The sequence below is a fragment of the Barbus barbus genome (genome assembly GCF_936440315.1).
Source record: "Barbus barbus genome assembly, chromosome: 15".
Classification (NCBI taxonomy): Eukaryota; Metazoa; Chordata; class Actinopteri; order Cypriniformes; family Cyprinidae; genus Barbus; species Barbus barbus.
In genome coordinates, this window is record NC_136743.1 from 6,617,003 (window position 1) to 6,636,790 (window position 19,788).

The 19,788-nt window shown below is 35.4% G+C and overlaps 1 protein-coding gene across 2 annotated transcripts in view; it reads right to left on the bottom strand.

Annotated features, from left to right (window-relative positions):
* LOC306881210 (calmodulin-regulated spectrin-associated protein 2-like) overlaps window positions 1–19,208 on the bottom strand; it is a 48,533-nt gene extending 29,325 nt beyond the window's left edge. The window contains exons 1-2 of one of the 2 annotated variants that reach the window (XM_079435186.1): window positions 18,613–19,208; window positions 11,076–11,335 (exon numbers count right to left, since the gene is read on the bottom strand). In XM_079435186.1, coding sequence (XP_079291312.1) covers window positions 11,076–11,335; window positions 18,613–18,775 — 423 coding nt within the window. In that variant the 5' untranslated portion in view covers window positions 18,776–19,208. The remainder of the gene's footprint in view (window positions 1–11,075; window positions 11,336–18,612) is intronic. The other variant, XM_079435187.1, reaches the window with a different exon arrangement.
* Between the last annotated feature and the right edge of the window lie 580 nt (window positions 19,209–19,788).

The following is a 19,788-nucleotide window of genomic DNA, read 5'->3' on the forward strand; positions in this document are numbered from 1 at the left end:
CTGCTTTAAAGGGATTCACAAAAATGAAAATTCTGTAATTAATTACTCACCCTCATGTCGTTCCAACCCTGTAAGACCTTTGTTCATCTTCGGAACAAAAATTAAGATATGAAATCCGAGAGCTTTCTGACCTTCCATAGACAGCAGGAGTCCTACCACATTCAAGGCCCAGAAAGGTACCAAGAACATCGACAAAATATTCCATGTGAAGTGAAGTGAAGTGAAGTGACATATGGCCAAGTATGGTGACCCATACTCAGAATTCGTGCTCTGCATTTAACCCATCCAAAGTGCACACACACAGCTGTGAACACACACACACCGTGAACACACACCCGGAGCAGTGGGCAGCCATTTATGCTGCGGCGCCCGGGGAGCAGTTGGGGGTTCGGTGCCTTGCTCAAGGGCACCTCAGTCGTGGTATTGAGGGTGGAGAGAGCACTGTACATTCACTCCCCCCACCTACAATCCCTGCCGGCCTGAGACTCGAACCCGCAACCTTTGGATTACGAGTCCAACTCTCTAACCATTAGGCCACGACTTCCCATAAATATTCATGTGACATCAGTGGTTCAACCGTAATTTTATAAAGCTACGAGAATACGTTTTGTGTGCAAAAAAAGTAAAATAATTTTATTCAGCAATTCTTCTCCTCCGTGTCACTCTAGCTCCATTTTGGAGAGTATCACCAAGCATGCGCAAGCTTTGATCTGTATGTAAACAAGGCATGTGCATGGTGCTGCTGCCGTAGAACACGCATCGTGGCATTCTCATAGCTTCATAAAATTATGGTTGAACCACTGATGTCACATGGACTATTTTGTTGATGTTCTTAGTAGCCTACCTTTCTGGACCTTGAACTTGGTAGTACCATTGCAGTCAATGCAGGGTCAGAAAGCTATTGGATTTCATTAAAAATATCTTAATTTGTTTTCTGACGAAAAACAAAGGTCTTACGGGTTTGGAGCAACATGAGGGTGAGTAATTAATGACAAAATTTTATTTTTTGGGTGAACTATCCCTTTAAGTATATAGCATATCTCAGCCTCATGGACTGCAGCAGATTTGCCAGTTTTTGCTGTGAGATGTTACTCCACTCACAGAGGTCACTACATTGAATGGCTGTTCAAAATGCCATTTTCTTGTGTATGCATGGTTTTTTATTCCATAGTTGCACATCAACCACTAGTGCATCATCCTATATACTGTCACCCAGTGGCCAGTTGTTGTATGTGAATTTTCTTTTCTCCAACCCAAGATTGCAGACGGCTTTTGCAGGTAAGACATTTTTTTTGTAACATCAGGTAACTTCTAAGCAGTCATATCATTGCTACATTTTCCAAGTATTGATTTTAGATTGGGAGGAAATTCTGATTATGCATTTGTCCACTAAATTAGACATCATGCATCACTACTATTACTGTGACTGTTGTCCTTGAAAATAGAGCTCATGAGTGGAGCAAGACAGAAAGGGCTAGTATGGAATGCCAATCCTGCCATAATTATAAATAAATAAAGAAATGTACAAAGAAAAGTAAAAAAAAAAAGCAAAAATAAATAATTATTTATAATTTTATTTCCTTATTTATGTATTGTTTTCATTTTTTCCCACATTTATTTATTTTCATATTTTTGCATTTATTTAAATATTTAATTCCACATTTATTTATTCCCACATTTATTTATTTGTATGTTTATTTATTTCTACATTTCTTTGTCCTGAGGGTAATGAGGAGTGCATGTTTTACCCAGGAATAGCAATCAAGCCAGAGTAGTCGAGGGGTAAGCTTTGAGGCCACAGTGACAGCTTGTGGTGCCCAAACGAAGTACAAGAAGTTGATAGTGTGGGATGAATGACTTAGATGGGCAATATGGCCAAAATATCACGGGTTATTATTTTAGTTTCACGTGGGGGGTTGTTTCGGCTGGGAAGTGTGCATTCATCCCACACTATCAACAGGAGCGTCATGTAGGATACACTTCTTGTACTTTGTTTGGGCACCACAAGGTGTCACTGTGGCCTCAAAGCTTACCCCTCGACTACTCTGGCTCGATTGCGATTCCTGTGGTAAAACGCCCTCCGGACCCTACGGACAAAGAAATGTATAAATAAATAAATGTGAAAATAAATAAATGTGGAAATAAATACATAAATATTAAAATAAATAAAAGTGGAAATAAATAAATGTATAAATTAAAAAAGAAAAGAAAAAATAAATGCGGAAAAAATACATAATTAAATAAAATTATAAATAATTATTTATTTTTGCCTTTTTACTTTTATTTGTATATTTATTTATATATTTATTTTTGCTTTTTTACATTTCTTTGTACATTATTTATTTCTAATTACGGCAGGATTGGCATTCCATAGGCTAAAGGATAGCGACAGAAATATCATCTGAGTCAAGGAAGGATGATGGTAATGGTAGTGAGGAGGAATGGATGCCAGAAAAAGAAGGATTACACTAGCTATCCTATGAATCTACAGTACAGGAGAGTGACACAGATTATTCCTCAATTGCAATGATTGTTATATATATATATATATATATATATATATATATATATATATATATATATATATATATATATATATATAATTTTTTTATTTTTATTTTTTGTAATTACTGTATTATGATTAATACAATATCTCTTCAGTTGCAAATGTTTAATGTTTACTTCATGTAACTTCAAGGGCAAAAATTTTAATTAAAAATAAACAAACAAACATCCTGACAGATGTTGTCATGATTCATGCATGAAAAACCTTTCCATTAAATATCTATAAAGCATATTTGGATGAATTTTTTTTTCTTTAAAATACAGCGCCCTGAAAAATGAGATTATATTTGAACAAAGATAACACACATTTGTGCAGGTAACAGCCTGTTAACAACCATTACCAAAGTATATTGAGGCTGTTTTGACAGTCAAAAAGACTGTAACGTACACTGTAAAAAAAAAAAAAAAAAAGTTGAGCCAACTTTAAGGCAACCAGCTTCAGCAGATTTTTGAGTTTTCTCAACTTGTTGTTTTAAGTTTATACAACAAAAAGTTGAGAATCTCCTACAAAAATAAGTTGAGAGAACTCAAAAATCTGCTGAAGCTGGTTCCCTTAATTTTAAGTTGGCTCAACCTTTTTTTTTTTTATTACAGTGTAGATACAATTTCGATTAAAATGACTTTGGACCAAAATGACTTCGGACCTGAATCCAGATTGCATCAACATTACAATCGCAAACATGTCATAGGTTTTGGTAGGGCTGCATACGAGCCTTAAAGAGCCCTAATACTAAAGAGGGAAAAAATAGGATTTCTTTTGATTGCTTTCAGTCATGTTGAGTTTAGCCCAATCCTGTATCTTAAAATTTTATATTAATGAGATTTTCTTAAATCCTCTTAAATTAAATAGCCTAAATGTCCCAAGAAATACACCAAAAATTTAACAAAAAATGCCCATTCAAAAAAACATCTTCATCTGGAGATTCTTTGATTATACACATTTGTTCGTAATTAAGCAATATATTTTCATAAGATATTTCCAGCATTTTCTCTAGCAATAATTTGTCTTGAAACAAAATACCAATATAAGCATGAGAATAAATACAAATTGCTAATGCTTGTTTAAATACACTACAGTTATCTTAAGGGCTGTGAATGTAAAAGCAGACATGGAACAACCACTTCTGGTCTCTGGGCTGCTCCCGTGGGATTGGTGTCCTGGAGGAATTCCTGACCAGAACTCCATATTGTACCCTCCTTAACCCCATTTACCATTGTAAAACACTTGATTACTATAGCAGCAGTAAACCATTACTTGTTGATTTGTACATTTGCTTAGTCCCATGTAATTGTGCCTTCCCATGTGTAATTATGTTATTTCTATTAAGTGTTGCATATTTAACTTTGAGCCCACATCAAGCAAATGCCTAAACCTGTAAATCCATAGGCTCTGACTGGCCTAAAATCTCTTTAACCAGCTTTAACTTTCTGATTAATTTTTTTAAAAGGACATGTTACTTAATCAAACAATCCTTAAGCCACTAAAATGGACAAATAACAGTTTAATCCACGGAGATCAGTAAATCTTGGCTTTTCAGCATTCCTAAATAATGAAGGAATTATTTAGACAAAATTCAAATCCAAACATGCTGTATAAATCAATTTCAGAAGAAACACAGATGTGCCTATAGAGTATATGCTCATATTTTGCCTATAAGACAAAATAATAACTAATTCAATATGCAGAAGTAAAGCTCTTCTTATGAATACTAACAGATGAGTAACAGTTTTTACTCTTTAATCTGTCTGGGTGATATCTTAAGTCCAAGAAGCTTACCAAGCATTTATTGTAAGCATCCAAAAATCTTTCTCTGGATTCCACCCAAACATTCAGCATGTCCAACTGAGTGCTGCCACACGCTACTTACACAGTCATACACACCACCATGACAGGCCATGCAGATTGTGTATATGTTGAAATTTTGCATCTACATGATTCAAGTGTTGCTCTCAGGGCTCCACAACAAAATGATCTCAAATGCTATAAAAATACTCATTTGCAAACTCTCAATTGGCCACAGTCGGTAAAAGTTTGTGCACAGTACATCCACATGCAGATTCCTCCGATTTTATTTTGTGGGCTGTTGTGCCTTTTATTGTGGCCAACCTAAGGTACACCTGTGCAATAATCATGCTGTCTAATCAGCATCTTGATATGCCACACCTGTGAGGTGGATGGATTATCTCGGCAAAGGAGAAGTGCTCACTAACACAGATTTAGACAGATTTGTGAACAATATTTGAGAGAAATAGGCCTTTTGTGTACATAGAAAAGTCTTAGATCTTTGAGTTCAGCTCATGAAAAATGGGGGCAAAAACAAAAGTGTTGCGTTTATAATTTTGTTCAGCGTAGATACAAGTACAAACATCCAGAGTCTGGAGTTCAACTCAAACAGTGCTGTTTAGAGATAGCAGAGTAAGGCCCTGTCAGGCTGAATCTATCTGATAAGTTTGTATCAAACCACAGAGACTTTCAAATCACTGAAACTTTCTATAAAGAAGCACCAGATATGGCTTCAATGAATCAAACACTGAATTTACACTTTAGTACATTATCAAAGAGATTTTCACATTTATCATATTGTACACTTTCATTCAGTACATACTTTCAATATATGACTTTCAAAAAACAATATTCTCCAGTTATGCTCTTGACAATCAGTTTTTTTGCACACAAAAAAAAAAAACAGTCAAAGCATTGCTCACTGAGAAAGAATTGGTGTAGCATTTTCACTAATTTCACAATGAATTATAAAGAATTGGCAAGTTTTTTATTGTAAAACATACTCCAATAATCTTGGGGAAAAAAAAGCAAAAAAAAATGTAGATTTTAGAAATGGGCTCTGAAAACTGGCCCAGTACAGTGTGCATCAACAGGAAGTGCTTTTACATCATCAAAGGCTGAGAGCGGCAGGTCTGGAACTGTTTTTGAGGGCTCAGGTATCTCTTACAACACAGTGTGTTGTTGTATGCGGTGCGGTTTTCAGAGGGTTCATGCTTCGCTATGCAAACATGCTTTTCTTTTCTCTTTTTCTTTTTGCATAAAGACCTGTTGTGTTTGTCCTCCATCCTTCTAACAGAGTGACTGAAAGGTGGAGCGCTGCCGGCCAAAGAAGGTGAAGAGCATGAGAGAAAAATTAAAACCAGAGTACTTCTAGGAACTACTGTATAAGGAGTTTTCATCCTGTTCACCTGCTCTTGACTTACAGCCTCACTTACAGTACAATAACATCACAACAACTGTATCACATGCTCACATACAGTATGTGACCCTGGACCACAAAACCAGTCATACGGTCAAAATTCATGAGGTCAAAACATCTGAAAGCTGAATAAACAAGCTTTCATTGATGTATGGTTTGTTAGGATATGACAATATTTGGCCGAGATACAACTATTTGAAAATCTGGAATCTGAGGGTGCAAAAACATCAAAATATTGAGAAAATCGCCTTTAAAGTAGTCCAAATGAAGTTCTTAGCAATGCATATAACTTATCAAAAATTAAGTTTTGATATATTTACAGAATTTACAAAATATCTTCATGGAACATGATCTTTAATTAATGTCCTAATGATTTTTGGCATAAAAGAAAAATCAATAATTTTGACCCATACAATGTATTTTTGGCTATTGCTACAAATATACCCCAGCGACTTAAGACTGGTTTTGTGGTTCAGGGTCACATATGTAAACACATATGCTGACATGTTCAGCAGTTTCCATGAGTTATTATTTAGAACACATAGGCTTCATAGAATTTATAGAGGAAAATCATTACAAATTCAATTTGTAACCCATTTCAAGATGCTGCGATTGGTGAATAAACTGAAATTAGAAATTAAACAAATTGCAACAGTCGTATGAGGTATTCTGATCAAACTGCATGGGGAAAGAGGATAAAACAGAATAACAGAATTACTTATTGGATAAAAGTTTATTAGATATACCTTATACAGTGGCCTCAAAAAGTATTTTGGTCATTCATTAAGTCACACTTACATAATAACAAAGAGGCATTGGCAAACATATGATGCTAGAGCTTTTCTTAGAATGAACTTTTCTGAACAACTTCTTCAATTATTGTTGACCAACTGCTCTGGTCATTTTTGTATGGATCTATTGAAGTCAGTTCTCCTCAAAATCACACAGATGTCCTAGCAGAGTAACCACTGTATAGTTATAATATATATAACAATAAAACATATTCCAAGTAGAGTTTGACAACCAGAAACTGCCCAAGACATTTTATCTTAATTTTAAGCAATATACAGTATATTTATTGTTTCATATTTCAAACTGAATAAAACTTTATGAAACGTTTTGATTGAAAAGTTTGATGGTGCTGCATTTTTTATTTTATTTTTTTGTAAAATAATTCCCACTTGCTTTAATATGTTGCTATAAAATTCTAATGTTTTTTTAATTGTTACTGTCCAAATTCTTAGGGGGTCACTGTATATTTATACAGTGGGGTCCAAAAGTCTGAGATTTAACCCTGGAAATAAAAAAAAAGTTTTGAAAATACAGAGTATGATATAAAATTAAGAAAACAATATTTCATATTCTCATTTCTAGGTGAAATATCAAATTAAATTTATGACACTGATCATGTGAATCCTTTGCACAAACGATCAGATGTTCCTCCAATAAAGAATAAGAAGCTCTTGGTTCGTCTCAAATCATGATCATCAGGTTTTACACAAAGAGTTCGTGCAGCTTGAATGCTGCAGTTATTAATGCAAAAGAGGGACAAACAAAATACTAAGACATTCTGCAGTGTTAGTTTTTGCAATTTAATTTCTTGTTATAATATAATTTAAAATGCACAATGTTGAATTAAATTAGAAAAGAATGCAAAATAGATGCATTTTCATTACTTCAGACCCTCAATGTATACATACAGTTTAAACCATCACCTTCTGTGTTTCATCTGCTGAGTGAGAGCGTATGTGCAGGCGACACTTTTCTCCCAAATATGCTGATTAAAGTGAATTTCATCAATGCAGTTTCACAGCAGTGCAGACCCCTCCTCTCCAACTGAGTCACACACACATACACACACACACACACACACACACACACACCTCGACACACTGCCGCAGTGCTAATCGCCATGCCAACAGACACACCCACCCATGTGCACATATAAGTGTGCACTCGTACAGAGACAGCAGACTAAGGTGTGTCTGAGCGCTGTGGTCTCGGAGAGGTAAAAGCACCTAAATTGAACACTGAAAGGATTACTGCAGAGACAGAGAGGAGAGAGAGAGGGAGTACTGCAATGCAGACATCAGCAGTGCCTAATATGGCAGTGTCCAGTCCTCCACCTGATCCACCCTACACTTTACACCCTACAACAGCCTTAGCTGAAGTGCACACTGCAGCTTACACACAGCCTCCAAAAACAGCACAGTTTGCATTACCAGTTCAGTACCAGCAGATTCATGATATCACTGCCTTAAAGGGATAGTTCACCCAAAAATTTAAATTCTATTATCAATTACTCACCCTCATGTCGTACCAAACCCGTAAGACTTTTGTACATCTCTGGAACACAAATTAAGATATTTTTATTAAATCTGAGTGTTTTCTGACCCTGCATAGAGAGCAATGCAACTTACACGTTCAAGGCCAAGAAAGGTAGTAAGGACATTGTTAAAATAGTCCATGTGACAAGAGTGGTTCAACCTTAATTTTATGAAGCTACAAGAATACTTTTTGTGCGCAAAGAAAACCCAAATAACGACTTTATTCAACACTTTCTTCACTTCCGTGTCAGTCTTTGACACACAATCACAGGAGTATCACGACACATGCGTGTTGCTGACGCAGGAGCAGGCGTTCTGACGTAGAACCCAGATGCACTGCACCTTGTTTACAAACATTCTCATAGTTTCATAAAATTATGGTTGAACCACTGATGTCACATGGACTTATTTTAACGATGTCGTTACTCTCTTTCTGGGTCTTATTCGAATTTTCATTCGGTGGGTTGGCATTCGATTTTCAATTTTGAGAATCGAATATTCTTTTTTCTTTTTTTCCGAACACCTGGCATCCCCCACAAAACGGTTCTCATTCGTGCTTGAATATGAATCGTCCATGAGTGAACGTCATGATTCAGTTCGTCTGGAAGAGAAAACAAAAATGACGAAGACCTCAGCTGTGTGGGAGCACTTTAAACTGAGTGAGGACAAGACATTTTATTTAATCTGTTCGTTAATTAAAATGTGTGATGCTGTTATTAAAAGTATGCTGCCGTGTTCTTTATTTATTACAGTTTGTTGAACTTCGTTCGTTTATTTTTCGTTCTTCTTTTATTTAAATAGCCTACCCTTTATGGTGTCAGTAATTACTGTGCTGCTAATTTCTGATTTGGGAGTGATTTGTTTGTTAGAAGAATCTTAGGCTACCTTATTAAAAGGATTGCTCTTAACAGACCTGTGTGTTTTTTATCACTACTAGTGCAGTGTCCGTTCTCGGAGCATATAAGCCCTGCCCGCGTGAGGCGCGCCTCTTCCGGCTCACGCTGTTCAGTTTATTATAATTTATTAAAAGTTTATTAATTCTGAACGTGCCGCGTGTCCATATTGCACCAAAATGCGACCCTGCACTCCCTTGGGTCCGCAGCAACACACCTGCCACACGTGAAGTCGACTGGATGAACGGTTCTCGACATAATAAAAATGCAAACAGACACACAGAGATTCCTTCCTTTATTAGAGAGAAGAATATGTTCAGCCCACTCCCTCCGAAGCTTTGAATATTCGGTGTTGATTACTACCGAAGCTTCGAAGCTCAAAAAATATTATTCGGACCAGCCCTAGTAATTACATTGCTGTCTATGCAGGGTCAGAAAGCAATCAGATTTCATCAAAAATATCTTAAAATGTATTCTGAAGATGAACGAAGGTCTTATGGTTTTGGAAAGACATGAGGGTGAGCAATTAATGATAGAATTTTCATTTTTGGATGAACTATCCCTTTAAATTATGACAGCAACAGCCAGGAAAACCTTAAAATTATAGCCACACCAAAACAATTCTCATAAATTTCTCGCTTGTTCTTTAAAAAGCACTATGAAGGCATTACGTCAGACTTACGAAAGCTTCAGTCAGTAGTAACGATACACTGACATTAAAATTCTGGTTGATAACAATAAGCCGATTAATATGCCTGATTACAAATATTTCATCTAAATAATTACATAAAAAATAAAAAGCAAAACATTTAAATCAATCATTTAAAAAAAAAAATACATGTGAATTTAGGCATCATCAATTATAGTTAATACCAATAAAAATACAAATAATGTTTAATACCAATAAGCTAATAATTATGGCCAATATCAAAATAATTAATAATTACATAATCAAACGCTAAAAACAAAAAACTATTTTAAATTAAGCAAATTTAGAAATCCCAGCATTATAATGCACTGTACGAAAAATTTATATTCATTTTGAGATTTGAGATTAATATTACATTTAACAATGAGTGGCGTTTTTAAAGATTAACTTTAAGTGAGCAACCTGGAGAAATAAGAAAAATAAAAGTTTGATGGTTTAATGTTTGAAAATAATTTATTTTACAGTGCAATATTGCTATAGTTATGTTTCTTATTTTACTTAATATTTTCTTCTTATTATTATTATTGATATATAACTCAACGTTTTTGGCCAAATTGTGCAACTCTACAAACAAGCATAGCAAACTTTATTTTTTACTTTTTTAAAATCACAATTTTTACCAGAAAAAAAAAGCAATAAAAAATCACAATTAGATTTTCCCCCAAATTGCACAGCCATAGTGCCCACATTGTGCACATATTACCATGAAGTAATATTACCAGTGTTTCCCCTGCCATTATCTTAGGAGGGCATTCGCGCGCGCACACACACACACACACACAAACACACACACAGACACAAGCGTACGCGCACACACAAGTGAGCCCACTCCCACTAGTATTTGTAAATATTAAGCCGCAAAACGACTATTTATTTAAATATGTTTAAATATGACTTCTGCCTGTCTCTGTGTTAATGTATGGCGCAGATGCTTGCGGTGATATTAACGTCTGCCGCCTCACTAAATGAGGACATAAATACATGAACAACATCTCCAGAACTACTCTGAGAGTCACTTCATGAGCATTTGACCGTTTCATTTGAGTAAAACTATTCTCAAATCATATACACACAGAAATGTAAAGGTATTCACGGTAACCCGTCAAAATAAAAGTTCGGGTTTCAATTGTAGACATTGCGGCAGAAATATATTCCTATTGTTCAGTAGAATATATGTAATAGCCTACTAAAATTATTAAAACCTTAACTAAGGGAAACACTGATTACTATTACTATTACTATAAGGCATGCATTGCAACAGTCTTTTGAAATCATTTGCAGGGTCATGTCACTATTAAAATAAATCCTTACACTCTAAATCTGAATGTATGTCAGTTTTGCAACAAAACAAATTAAGGTGTAGTGTCAAATGACTTGCCATCTGTATGGGGGTCTTGCAGAGGTCTCTCTCAGTCACAAGTCTCTCCTGGTCAGTGACGTAGAGGCCTTTCTGAGCGAGGGCTTGGATGACGGCATTGTGACCCAGCAGAGGTTTAGCCGCATCGCTCCTGAGGATCAGACTCCCAGCACGGCAATACAACTCTGCTGAAAGCAGCAGAGACACAACGGGCGGCTTCACATGCTCCTGATCATACTGGTCTCTGTAGAATGGATCCTCCAACTCCACCGGTATACAGTCTAAACAGAGAACGACAGGGATTGTGATTGAATGCACAATTTTGGAAGCTAATGAGAAAAAGTGATTATTCAGGTGGTCATGTGAGGTGGGTAAAACATAAAAAAACAGTACTATATTCATTTCATTAGGTGAAAAAATAACTTAATGTGCCTTTAAAGCTGATTCAGTATCAATGCTTGGTCAAACAGACTAATGTGAGGTCAAAGAGTAGAACCAGAAGAGAGAGACACACTGTTTTCAAAGTAGATCTTCAGAATAGCACCATAGACTCAAACACACACAGACAGGTACATGCATGCATGAATTGAGTCACACACACATACAGACTGCAATCACTGGGGAGCAGGCAGACACAATTGCACACACACAGACACACACGCACACACATAAACACCCAGGTACAGGCCTGAAAAAAATGAGTCACGAGCACTTGCCCAAAAAAACAAAGCAGTCGTGATGCACATAAACAGAAATTAACAGCATCAGGATGACAACATCTGTAGACTGACAATTCAGCTCTGTTTCTAACGCTGAAGTTTGACTGCAGATGTCTGAGTTTAGAAGGCCAAGGAAATTCCTGGCATCCCATAATGCTTCAGTGTGAGTCAGACTACAGGCGATGTAGATTCCTGCTCTTCCCGGGTCATTTCCTTTCAGTATGTCTTTGTGTGTGTGTGTGTGTGTGTGTGGGGGGGGGGGGGGGGGGGTTCATTTTCAGCAGGAAATGTGTGTCTTAAAGGTGCAGTCCAGTTCCTGCTGTTCTTGCTTAAAAATAAAACATTACAAATAAAAATCATAATAATTAAATAAATGTTTACTAATTAATTAATAAATTATACAAATTAAATAACATTAAAATAAAGCAAACAAATAAATAAATAAAGAGAAAATAAATGTTTTTAATTTTAAAAATAATAAAAATTTTATTAATAATTAAACATTAAAAAGAAATAAAATAAAAAATGATATGAAACTGTAATTGTATTAAAGAGGTCATCGGATGCCCATTTTACACAAGTTAATATGATTCTTTAGGGTCTTAATGAAAAGTCTATAACATACTTTGGTAAAAAATTCTCAGTGTAAAAAAACCTTTTTACCATGTCAAAATCAGCTCTGTTTTCAGCAAGCCATGTTGCTTTAAATGCTAATGAGCTCTGCTGACCGTGGACTGACGAGCAGACTTTAAACTACAGCCGCGAAACTGGCTAACTAGCATATATTAGGAAAGGCGATTTGCAAAGATTCATAAAAAACCCTTATACTTCTTCTGTAGATGAAGCTGGATCACGAATGATTCGGGCGAACATTTAGGCAGATTGGGGATCAGCACATTCCCTTCAAAATGAAAGTAACATTAATCCTCTGTGTCTTCAGCAGCTCAGATGTCAAGAGTAAATGACGACTGCTATATTCATTAGTACATACAACAACAATCGCTTAATCAGAGACATCGTGTCTTCCCCTGCACCGGAGTCGACACAATAGGCCTTTATCACACTTAAGCGTTCGAAAAGCGGAAGATTCAAATAGTAGCGTAAAAGAACTTCTGCTGCAGCCTCTATCAATGGCTGTGCCCGTAGCACGCCATTGTTGTGGATTATTTATGTAGAATTCAGCACATATACATCGTCTAAAGACAGCAATCTCAGTTTACAACAATTAATTGAGTATTATGAAACGAAGGAATATGTTGTCAGTCACGATATCCCGATACGTATTTCGTGACTTAAACAGGAGCACGCGAGCCATACTGTATATGTAGGCAATTCTTCAGTCTGATCACCTTATTTCATTACAGAACAGCGAGAAAACTATACAAAACCACATATTACATTAATAAGCATTAGAATTAGCCAAAGCTTAAAACATTAATAATGACTAAAGGCTGTATACGAGGATTAAATGAAAGATTTAGGGAAAACTTGTTGTATTAAACATAATGCTCTAATTTTTTCGATGCAATCGAATGCAATTTTTTATGATGCAATCATCTATAATTGCATCAAACTGAAGTTGTTCAAATAAAGAAATATTTCCAACCCATAGACGATAATTAAAAATAAGTTTGATTATATTAATCGACTTATTCGCCGTGATGGCGTGCAACGATATAATTAAAAAATAAACAAAATAATATTGTTTATATGGCTCAGATAGGCTCATGTTACACATTCAAATGAAGGATGACATGATACATGGTATGGAATCGGTATAAATACGCGGTGAATAATTCTGATGTTTCAATATCTACAGAAACATCAGAAAACTCTTAAAGTCCCCCTGTGGTGAAAGTCAAGTTTTTTATGTTGTTTATTTGTCTATGTGGTGTTTTTAATATGCTTTTAGACAAACCATCTGTCAATCCATTAATCAACACCATTGCTGAGTATTTTCTCCTTAAAACTGTTGTTTCCTAAAGGCACTCCCAGAAATGCGGTTTTCTACGTCACAAACCAATAACCAATCACGTCAAGGGATCGATTCCTATCACTAGCATGCAAAATATACCAATACCAGCACAAAACCAAACATAAATTAGAGCAAAAAACTCATGAAGCCGTGATTTAATGTGAATTTAGAACCGCTAACTTGCATTATAACCCGCAACAACAGTGTAAAAGTAACCCGAAGTCAGACCCACCTCTCCCGCATCGGCATCTGCACTTCACACGCTTTGCTCGCGGGCGCGAATTAGAATCATAAACAGTCAGTCTTAAAGGCATTTTGAGGACACAACATCGTCAAGTAAGTAACTTTAACGAATGTTACAGTATTCACTGTAGTTGTCCGCTAGTAAAAACATAGTTTTATCAGTCATTATCCGTGTATGCCATTGTTTTGCATTTACTACAGTTCAGAGGATCAGGAGGCGCTGGTGGGTGTGACTGAGTGGAGGCGGGGCTAATTTGCATATTCATAGATCAGCGTATAGTAAATGAGGCAAGGGTATAGTCACATTCATACTATTTTAAGGCATGAGAAAATAATTTTCACATTTAAATATGTCATTTTGATGATCAAAGATAAGTTTTAAGGGATAAAATATGTGACTACAGGGGAACTTTAAAAACATTCCCCTTAACCTTTATGAAAAGCTGCTGCGTCAATGGAAACAGTGGAACAGTCTCCGCCAGTTCAGAGCCAGAAGCAAAAACACACACACACACACTTCTGTTAAGCTCATGGTTTTTCCTGAACATGCTCATAAAGAGCTGCCTGGTTATGGAAAGGTTATTCCCCCACGTTTCATCCCAGCAAAATGGAGGACAGAGGCAGGAAGCGGCTCTCGAAGGCACGACAAACACAGGGAGGAAGTGAGGGGTCAGAACGAGAAAAACCTGAGGTAGAAAGTCACCACGACTCACAAAAGCCTTTCAAAATTCAACTCTGCCCTATGTGAGTTTAAATGTTACTGTAAGGAAACATAACTCTGTTCCTTTATAAAATGATTATCTTAAGGTCAATTATCAAGATTTTTACAGCAGATAATATACTAAATTTTACAGAATTTTGAAAATATTCTTAGCATATGCTTATAATAATGAAGTAAAATTACATTGAACAACTTGTGCGTTAAGGCCAGCATGAAATGTCAATTGCAGTTCTCTTTTCTTCCTTACTGTGAAACATGCTCTCAAGCAATTAAAAAAGAAGTAGAGCAGGATTGATTTGGTCCATCATTAACTAACTGGATTGTTGTTGTTTGTCAGTTGCAAACTGGTTGGGTCTGTCACGATTTATTCCAAACCCTGCTTTTTTTCTTCAAAAAGATGCCAAAATCATCATAAAAGTGGCCCTTACTACATGTGCACTATATTTCGATTATTTGAAGTCATATGATGACTTTTAAAAACAGGCCAAAATTTAAGTCAGAATTCCCAAACAACCTTCCTTATCATCTTATGAAACAAATAATGTAATAATTTTCATACTCACGCTATGGGTCGCTCATAACACAAGGACATTTTTGGTCCTTAATAACAGTTTACAGTGAGACTAACAGTGTACAGAGTCACATGTGAACGTCACAAACTCCCTGCGCTCCTCAGGCTTCAGTGATGTAACAGAAACGAATGCTCTCGGTTGTGGTATGTGCAGTATGCCACAGATGTAAGGCTGGAGAGGAAGACAGGACAATGTTGTTATGAGGGCCTACTGGCACTCAAAACAGCTGTTTGTGGCCTTGTTTATTTTTCATTTCCAAGAAAAGTATCTGGATGAACAGATATCCACCAGACTCTATTTTCAATCTAAGGATGTCTTGCAATGGTGGGGCTCGTTTTCCTGTGTTTTTTTCTCATGCTGATCAGCAGTTTCATTCTGCTGTGAAGAGCAGTGACTGATGTTAAATTTGATGTCAAATTAAATCAATGTTTTATGCCTCCACCTGATAACCAGTAAAATTTAAATACACAACACTGAATTTCTGAGGGGGAAAAACATTTCATAAGGCTGTAAGAATAAATAAAAATTGTTTGTATGCATTCATGCTAAAACACAGAATTTGGCAACAATAAAACGGTGAGAAAAAAAATTCATATGGCCCTAAACATGTCATTTTTGTTACACTTTTAATAAATTAAATTGTATAAGTTTCATGATTTTAATTAATTAGACATGCTTTTTGATTAATACAATTTAATTTGACCATTAAAAAGGAGTCCAGAAAAATTAAAACGGAAAAAAACGGAATTCAGGAAAATTTAAACAGAAAAAAATTCATTTAGAAAAAAATAAAACGGAATTTGGGAAAAAATTAAACGGATTTCATAGGGCCCTATTGATGACTAATTTTGTTTGAATACTACATTTAAAATAGCTACCAAAATAAATGTTGGTAACTGCAGTTTGACTAAAAGTAACGACTAAAAGTTGACAAAAATGCAATGACTTTTCGTCGACTAAAACTATGAAAAACTCAAATGACTAAAATGTGACTAAGACTATTAAGTATTTTCGTCTCAAGATAAAGACTAAGACTAAATCAAAAATGCCTGCCAAAATGAACACTGCTTTGATGTCTGCCCTGAGGACCATGCACCATGGTATTTACACAGCACTACCATGCAATATGTTGAGAAAAACACAGGATCATAAAGGCAAATGTCAAAAATACATGTTACTTTATGTATAAACCCTTGTGAAAAAATAAGTACACTTATGCATACTTTTAAAAGAATATTATTTTTTTTAAATAATATATAATAATACAAGTACAAATGAATGTAATATTATTGGACACTTAATTGTAAGTTATTTGCAATTAAATGAAGATGTATTATTAAATTCTATTAAGTGCAATCAGTTGAACTTAAGAGTGTTTTTGTGACCCACTTACAGTAAGTACATCTTTATGTATAATTTTATAATTGTATTTGAAATACGGTTACTGCACAATACTGACAAGCATTAATAGCAACTAAATTATACTTTATTGTCATTTCTGAAACTTGCATGTCAAATTTAAATGAACTTTTAATGTAATATTAAATAACACAACAGTTAGTAATTAAATTTACTCTTTAGAAGCACAATGAAAGATTATTAAATCATGTACTTTCAATTAAAACTTTTAATCTGAATTTAAACTGCTCTCTTAAAGTGTTCTTAAGTGTGTAAAGAAACAGTCATGCAAATACTCTCTTAAAGTGCACTAAAGTGGAACTTATATTACAATAATTTGGTAATAATATATTATAATTAAGTACAGTTTTATTTTTTAAATATACTCTAATACATTCAATTCAATTAAGCACACCTCTTCTCGTCTTTCACAAGAGGTGTAATGTCCAAAAATTATGGTATTAAGTAGTTTTTGTTAATGCCACTAACAGAACTGACTCAAATGTATGCCATTCAGAGACATCTGCAGAGTAAATCCATGCTTATCAACCACATTAGAGTTCATGTACCAGCAACTCCAATGAGAAAAGCAGACTTTTTACAGACACTTCTGCCAGGAGCCGTCTTCATCTTGGCGCTGTTGTGTTTCTGTTGTGGGCCAGGCCGCTCTAGCAATAAAAGCCACACTGCTAAGGCCATGCAAGTTTGATAGTCTGTGTTTATGTTTATTCCAGCATCCTCCATGTGGAGCTATTCTGGAAAATTCAATCCTATTACTGTGTGCAGAAGTGGGGAATCTGCTTTGAGCATTCATTACGGACTGTGGGGATGGACTCAGAGCCATAAGCCAGACTGCTGCCTTTCATGAATCTATGTAGGGATTCTAGGCTAATGGTTTCTGCAGACATGGCAACAGTTACCACCATGTAGACTTTTTTTGTGAAATGCACTGTTTGTAACCTGTTTATACTGCTTCATATACAATACTGTATATATTTCACTTGCACTGTATAAATTCACTTACAATACCTTAGAAATTGCAGAACTGATGTGTAGGTCTCCTAATAGAACAACACATTTGTTATCTTCTCATAATTGAACAAATTGGTGTTTTTTTACATTAACAAAATCCCTAATAAACTCTCATGATGCTAAATTTAAAAATATGCCCACTGCATTTCTAAATTCTGGCATGGGAAATGATGACACACTTTTACTCCAGCACATATTTCTCTAAGTAGGTCTATTTTCAATATGAAAGCATGCTTTGAAGTCTTGTCAACAAAAACGCAACTAAACATGTCCCCTGTCACTGCCTAGGAAAAAATATACAGTTGATTGAATATATGGTGAGCGCAAGGCGTCACACTATATGGGGTAACTTGTCACAAAACAGGCTTTTCAGCTAAATGTAAACAGTCACAAAACAAAATACGACCCCCAAATACGATCATCCCCATCCTAAACTTTAAAAGGCATCTACAGAGTTGGTATAAAAACCCAATTTATACAGTGAAACATTCATATTACAAATATGTCAAAAATATTAATTTGACAATATTTGCTTTCTCTAAAGTTCCATTATTATTATTTTGTAACAACCTCATTATTGTACTGTATTTGCTCATTTGTTTACTTATTTAACATAATTATTTATTTTTATTGTTTTAATCTAATGTTTGCTTATTTAAACCTAATTTTGGATTATTTAATGTATTACTTATTTTTAATTTATGTATATTTTTATTTTTATTAATATTATTTACACTCTCATTTCTCGCTTCTCATATCATTTCCACGTACCCCCTGTGGTCCCCGGACCCCAGTTTGATAAAGCCTATATTAAACCACTGAGACACAGTATAGCCCTTGTGACAGCTTCCCCCAGTTCTCAAAATCCAGATTGTTCAAAACGTTAAGCACCACCTACCCGATCCAAAGGCTTTGGCGATGAGCCACGTCAGACTGCACGATGTCTTGGCCCTGGTGAAGTCATAGTGATCAACAGATTTGATCGTGGGCACGATGAACGTCCTCTTGCTCTGCTTGATCTCTGCGGCATCACCCATCTTGACATCTGCTCGTGGCTGCATCGCGTGCCGCGGGACTATGCGATCCGAGCGGCGGACGGCATTCCCATGCTTTAGTGCGATGTGAAATATAACGGATCGGCCCGAGCTCGCGTCTAGTCCAACAATCCTGCTCTCATATATTGATTATATACAGGAAAAATAATCCTAACCGCATCCCCAAAACCCGGATTCAATATCCAACAAGCAATTCCAGGCGACTGCAATAGTTCTCATTCGTTTTCCGGCATTATATCCATAAGTTGGTGTAGATGACAAAAATCAATATTTCACAGGTGACACGAGCGCCATGATGAGGGATGTCAAGCACACTGACGAGGAGAGGCGATCGTCGACTTCACTGTTTTGTGTCATGATTTCTCGTCTTCTTTAACTTTTGTAACTGTCCTTCCTAAAATCTCTCCCTCTCCCTGCGGTCCGCCTGCCGCACTGGCCTGGAAAAAAAGGAGAGAGAAGAGACGAGTGCGCATGCGCGAAACGCCCAGACGCAGACAAGCACGGAGCTGTCAAATAAAACCCATTTTTACACTACATATATATATTTTACACATCTCTCCTTTCAGGTCTCTAAATATGACAATGTGTTTGCAGGCAACGCTGTGTGTAAAAAAATAAATACAAATCGAACTAAATTTTTTGACTGTGTATATTGTTGATAAAATTGTTTGGGTTTAACTTGCTGTAAATATTAAATAGTGACTTAAGGTAAATTCAAGCAATGATGAATAATGACTTAATTTACCTGAATTCACTCCTGTACGTTTATCTGACTATTTTTTTTTTTTACAAGGTTAAAAAAAGGGTTTTCTTAAAATTAAATATTAAATGATAACTCATTGCCCTCACTGATATATATAACTTGTGATATATATAAATAAATATTATATACTATATATTATATACACACTATAATTATAGTGTGTGTATATAATTATCTTATAATATATTTATATTTTAATTTAAAATTTAATGTAAAATATTAATATATTATAATTATTAAAATATATAGTAGCTAA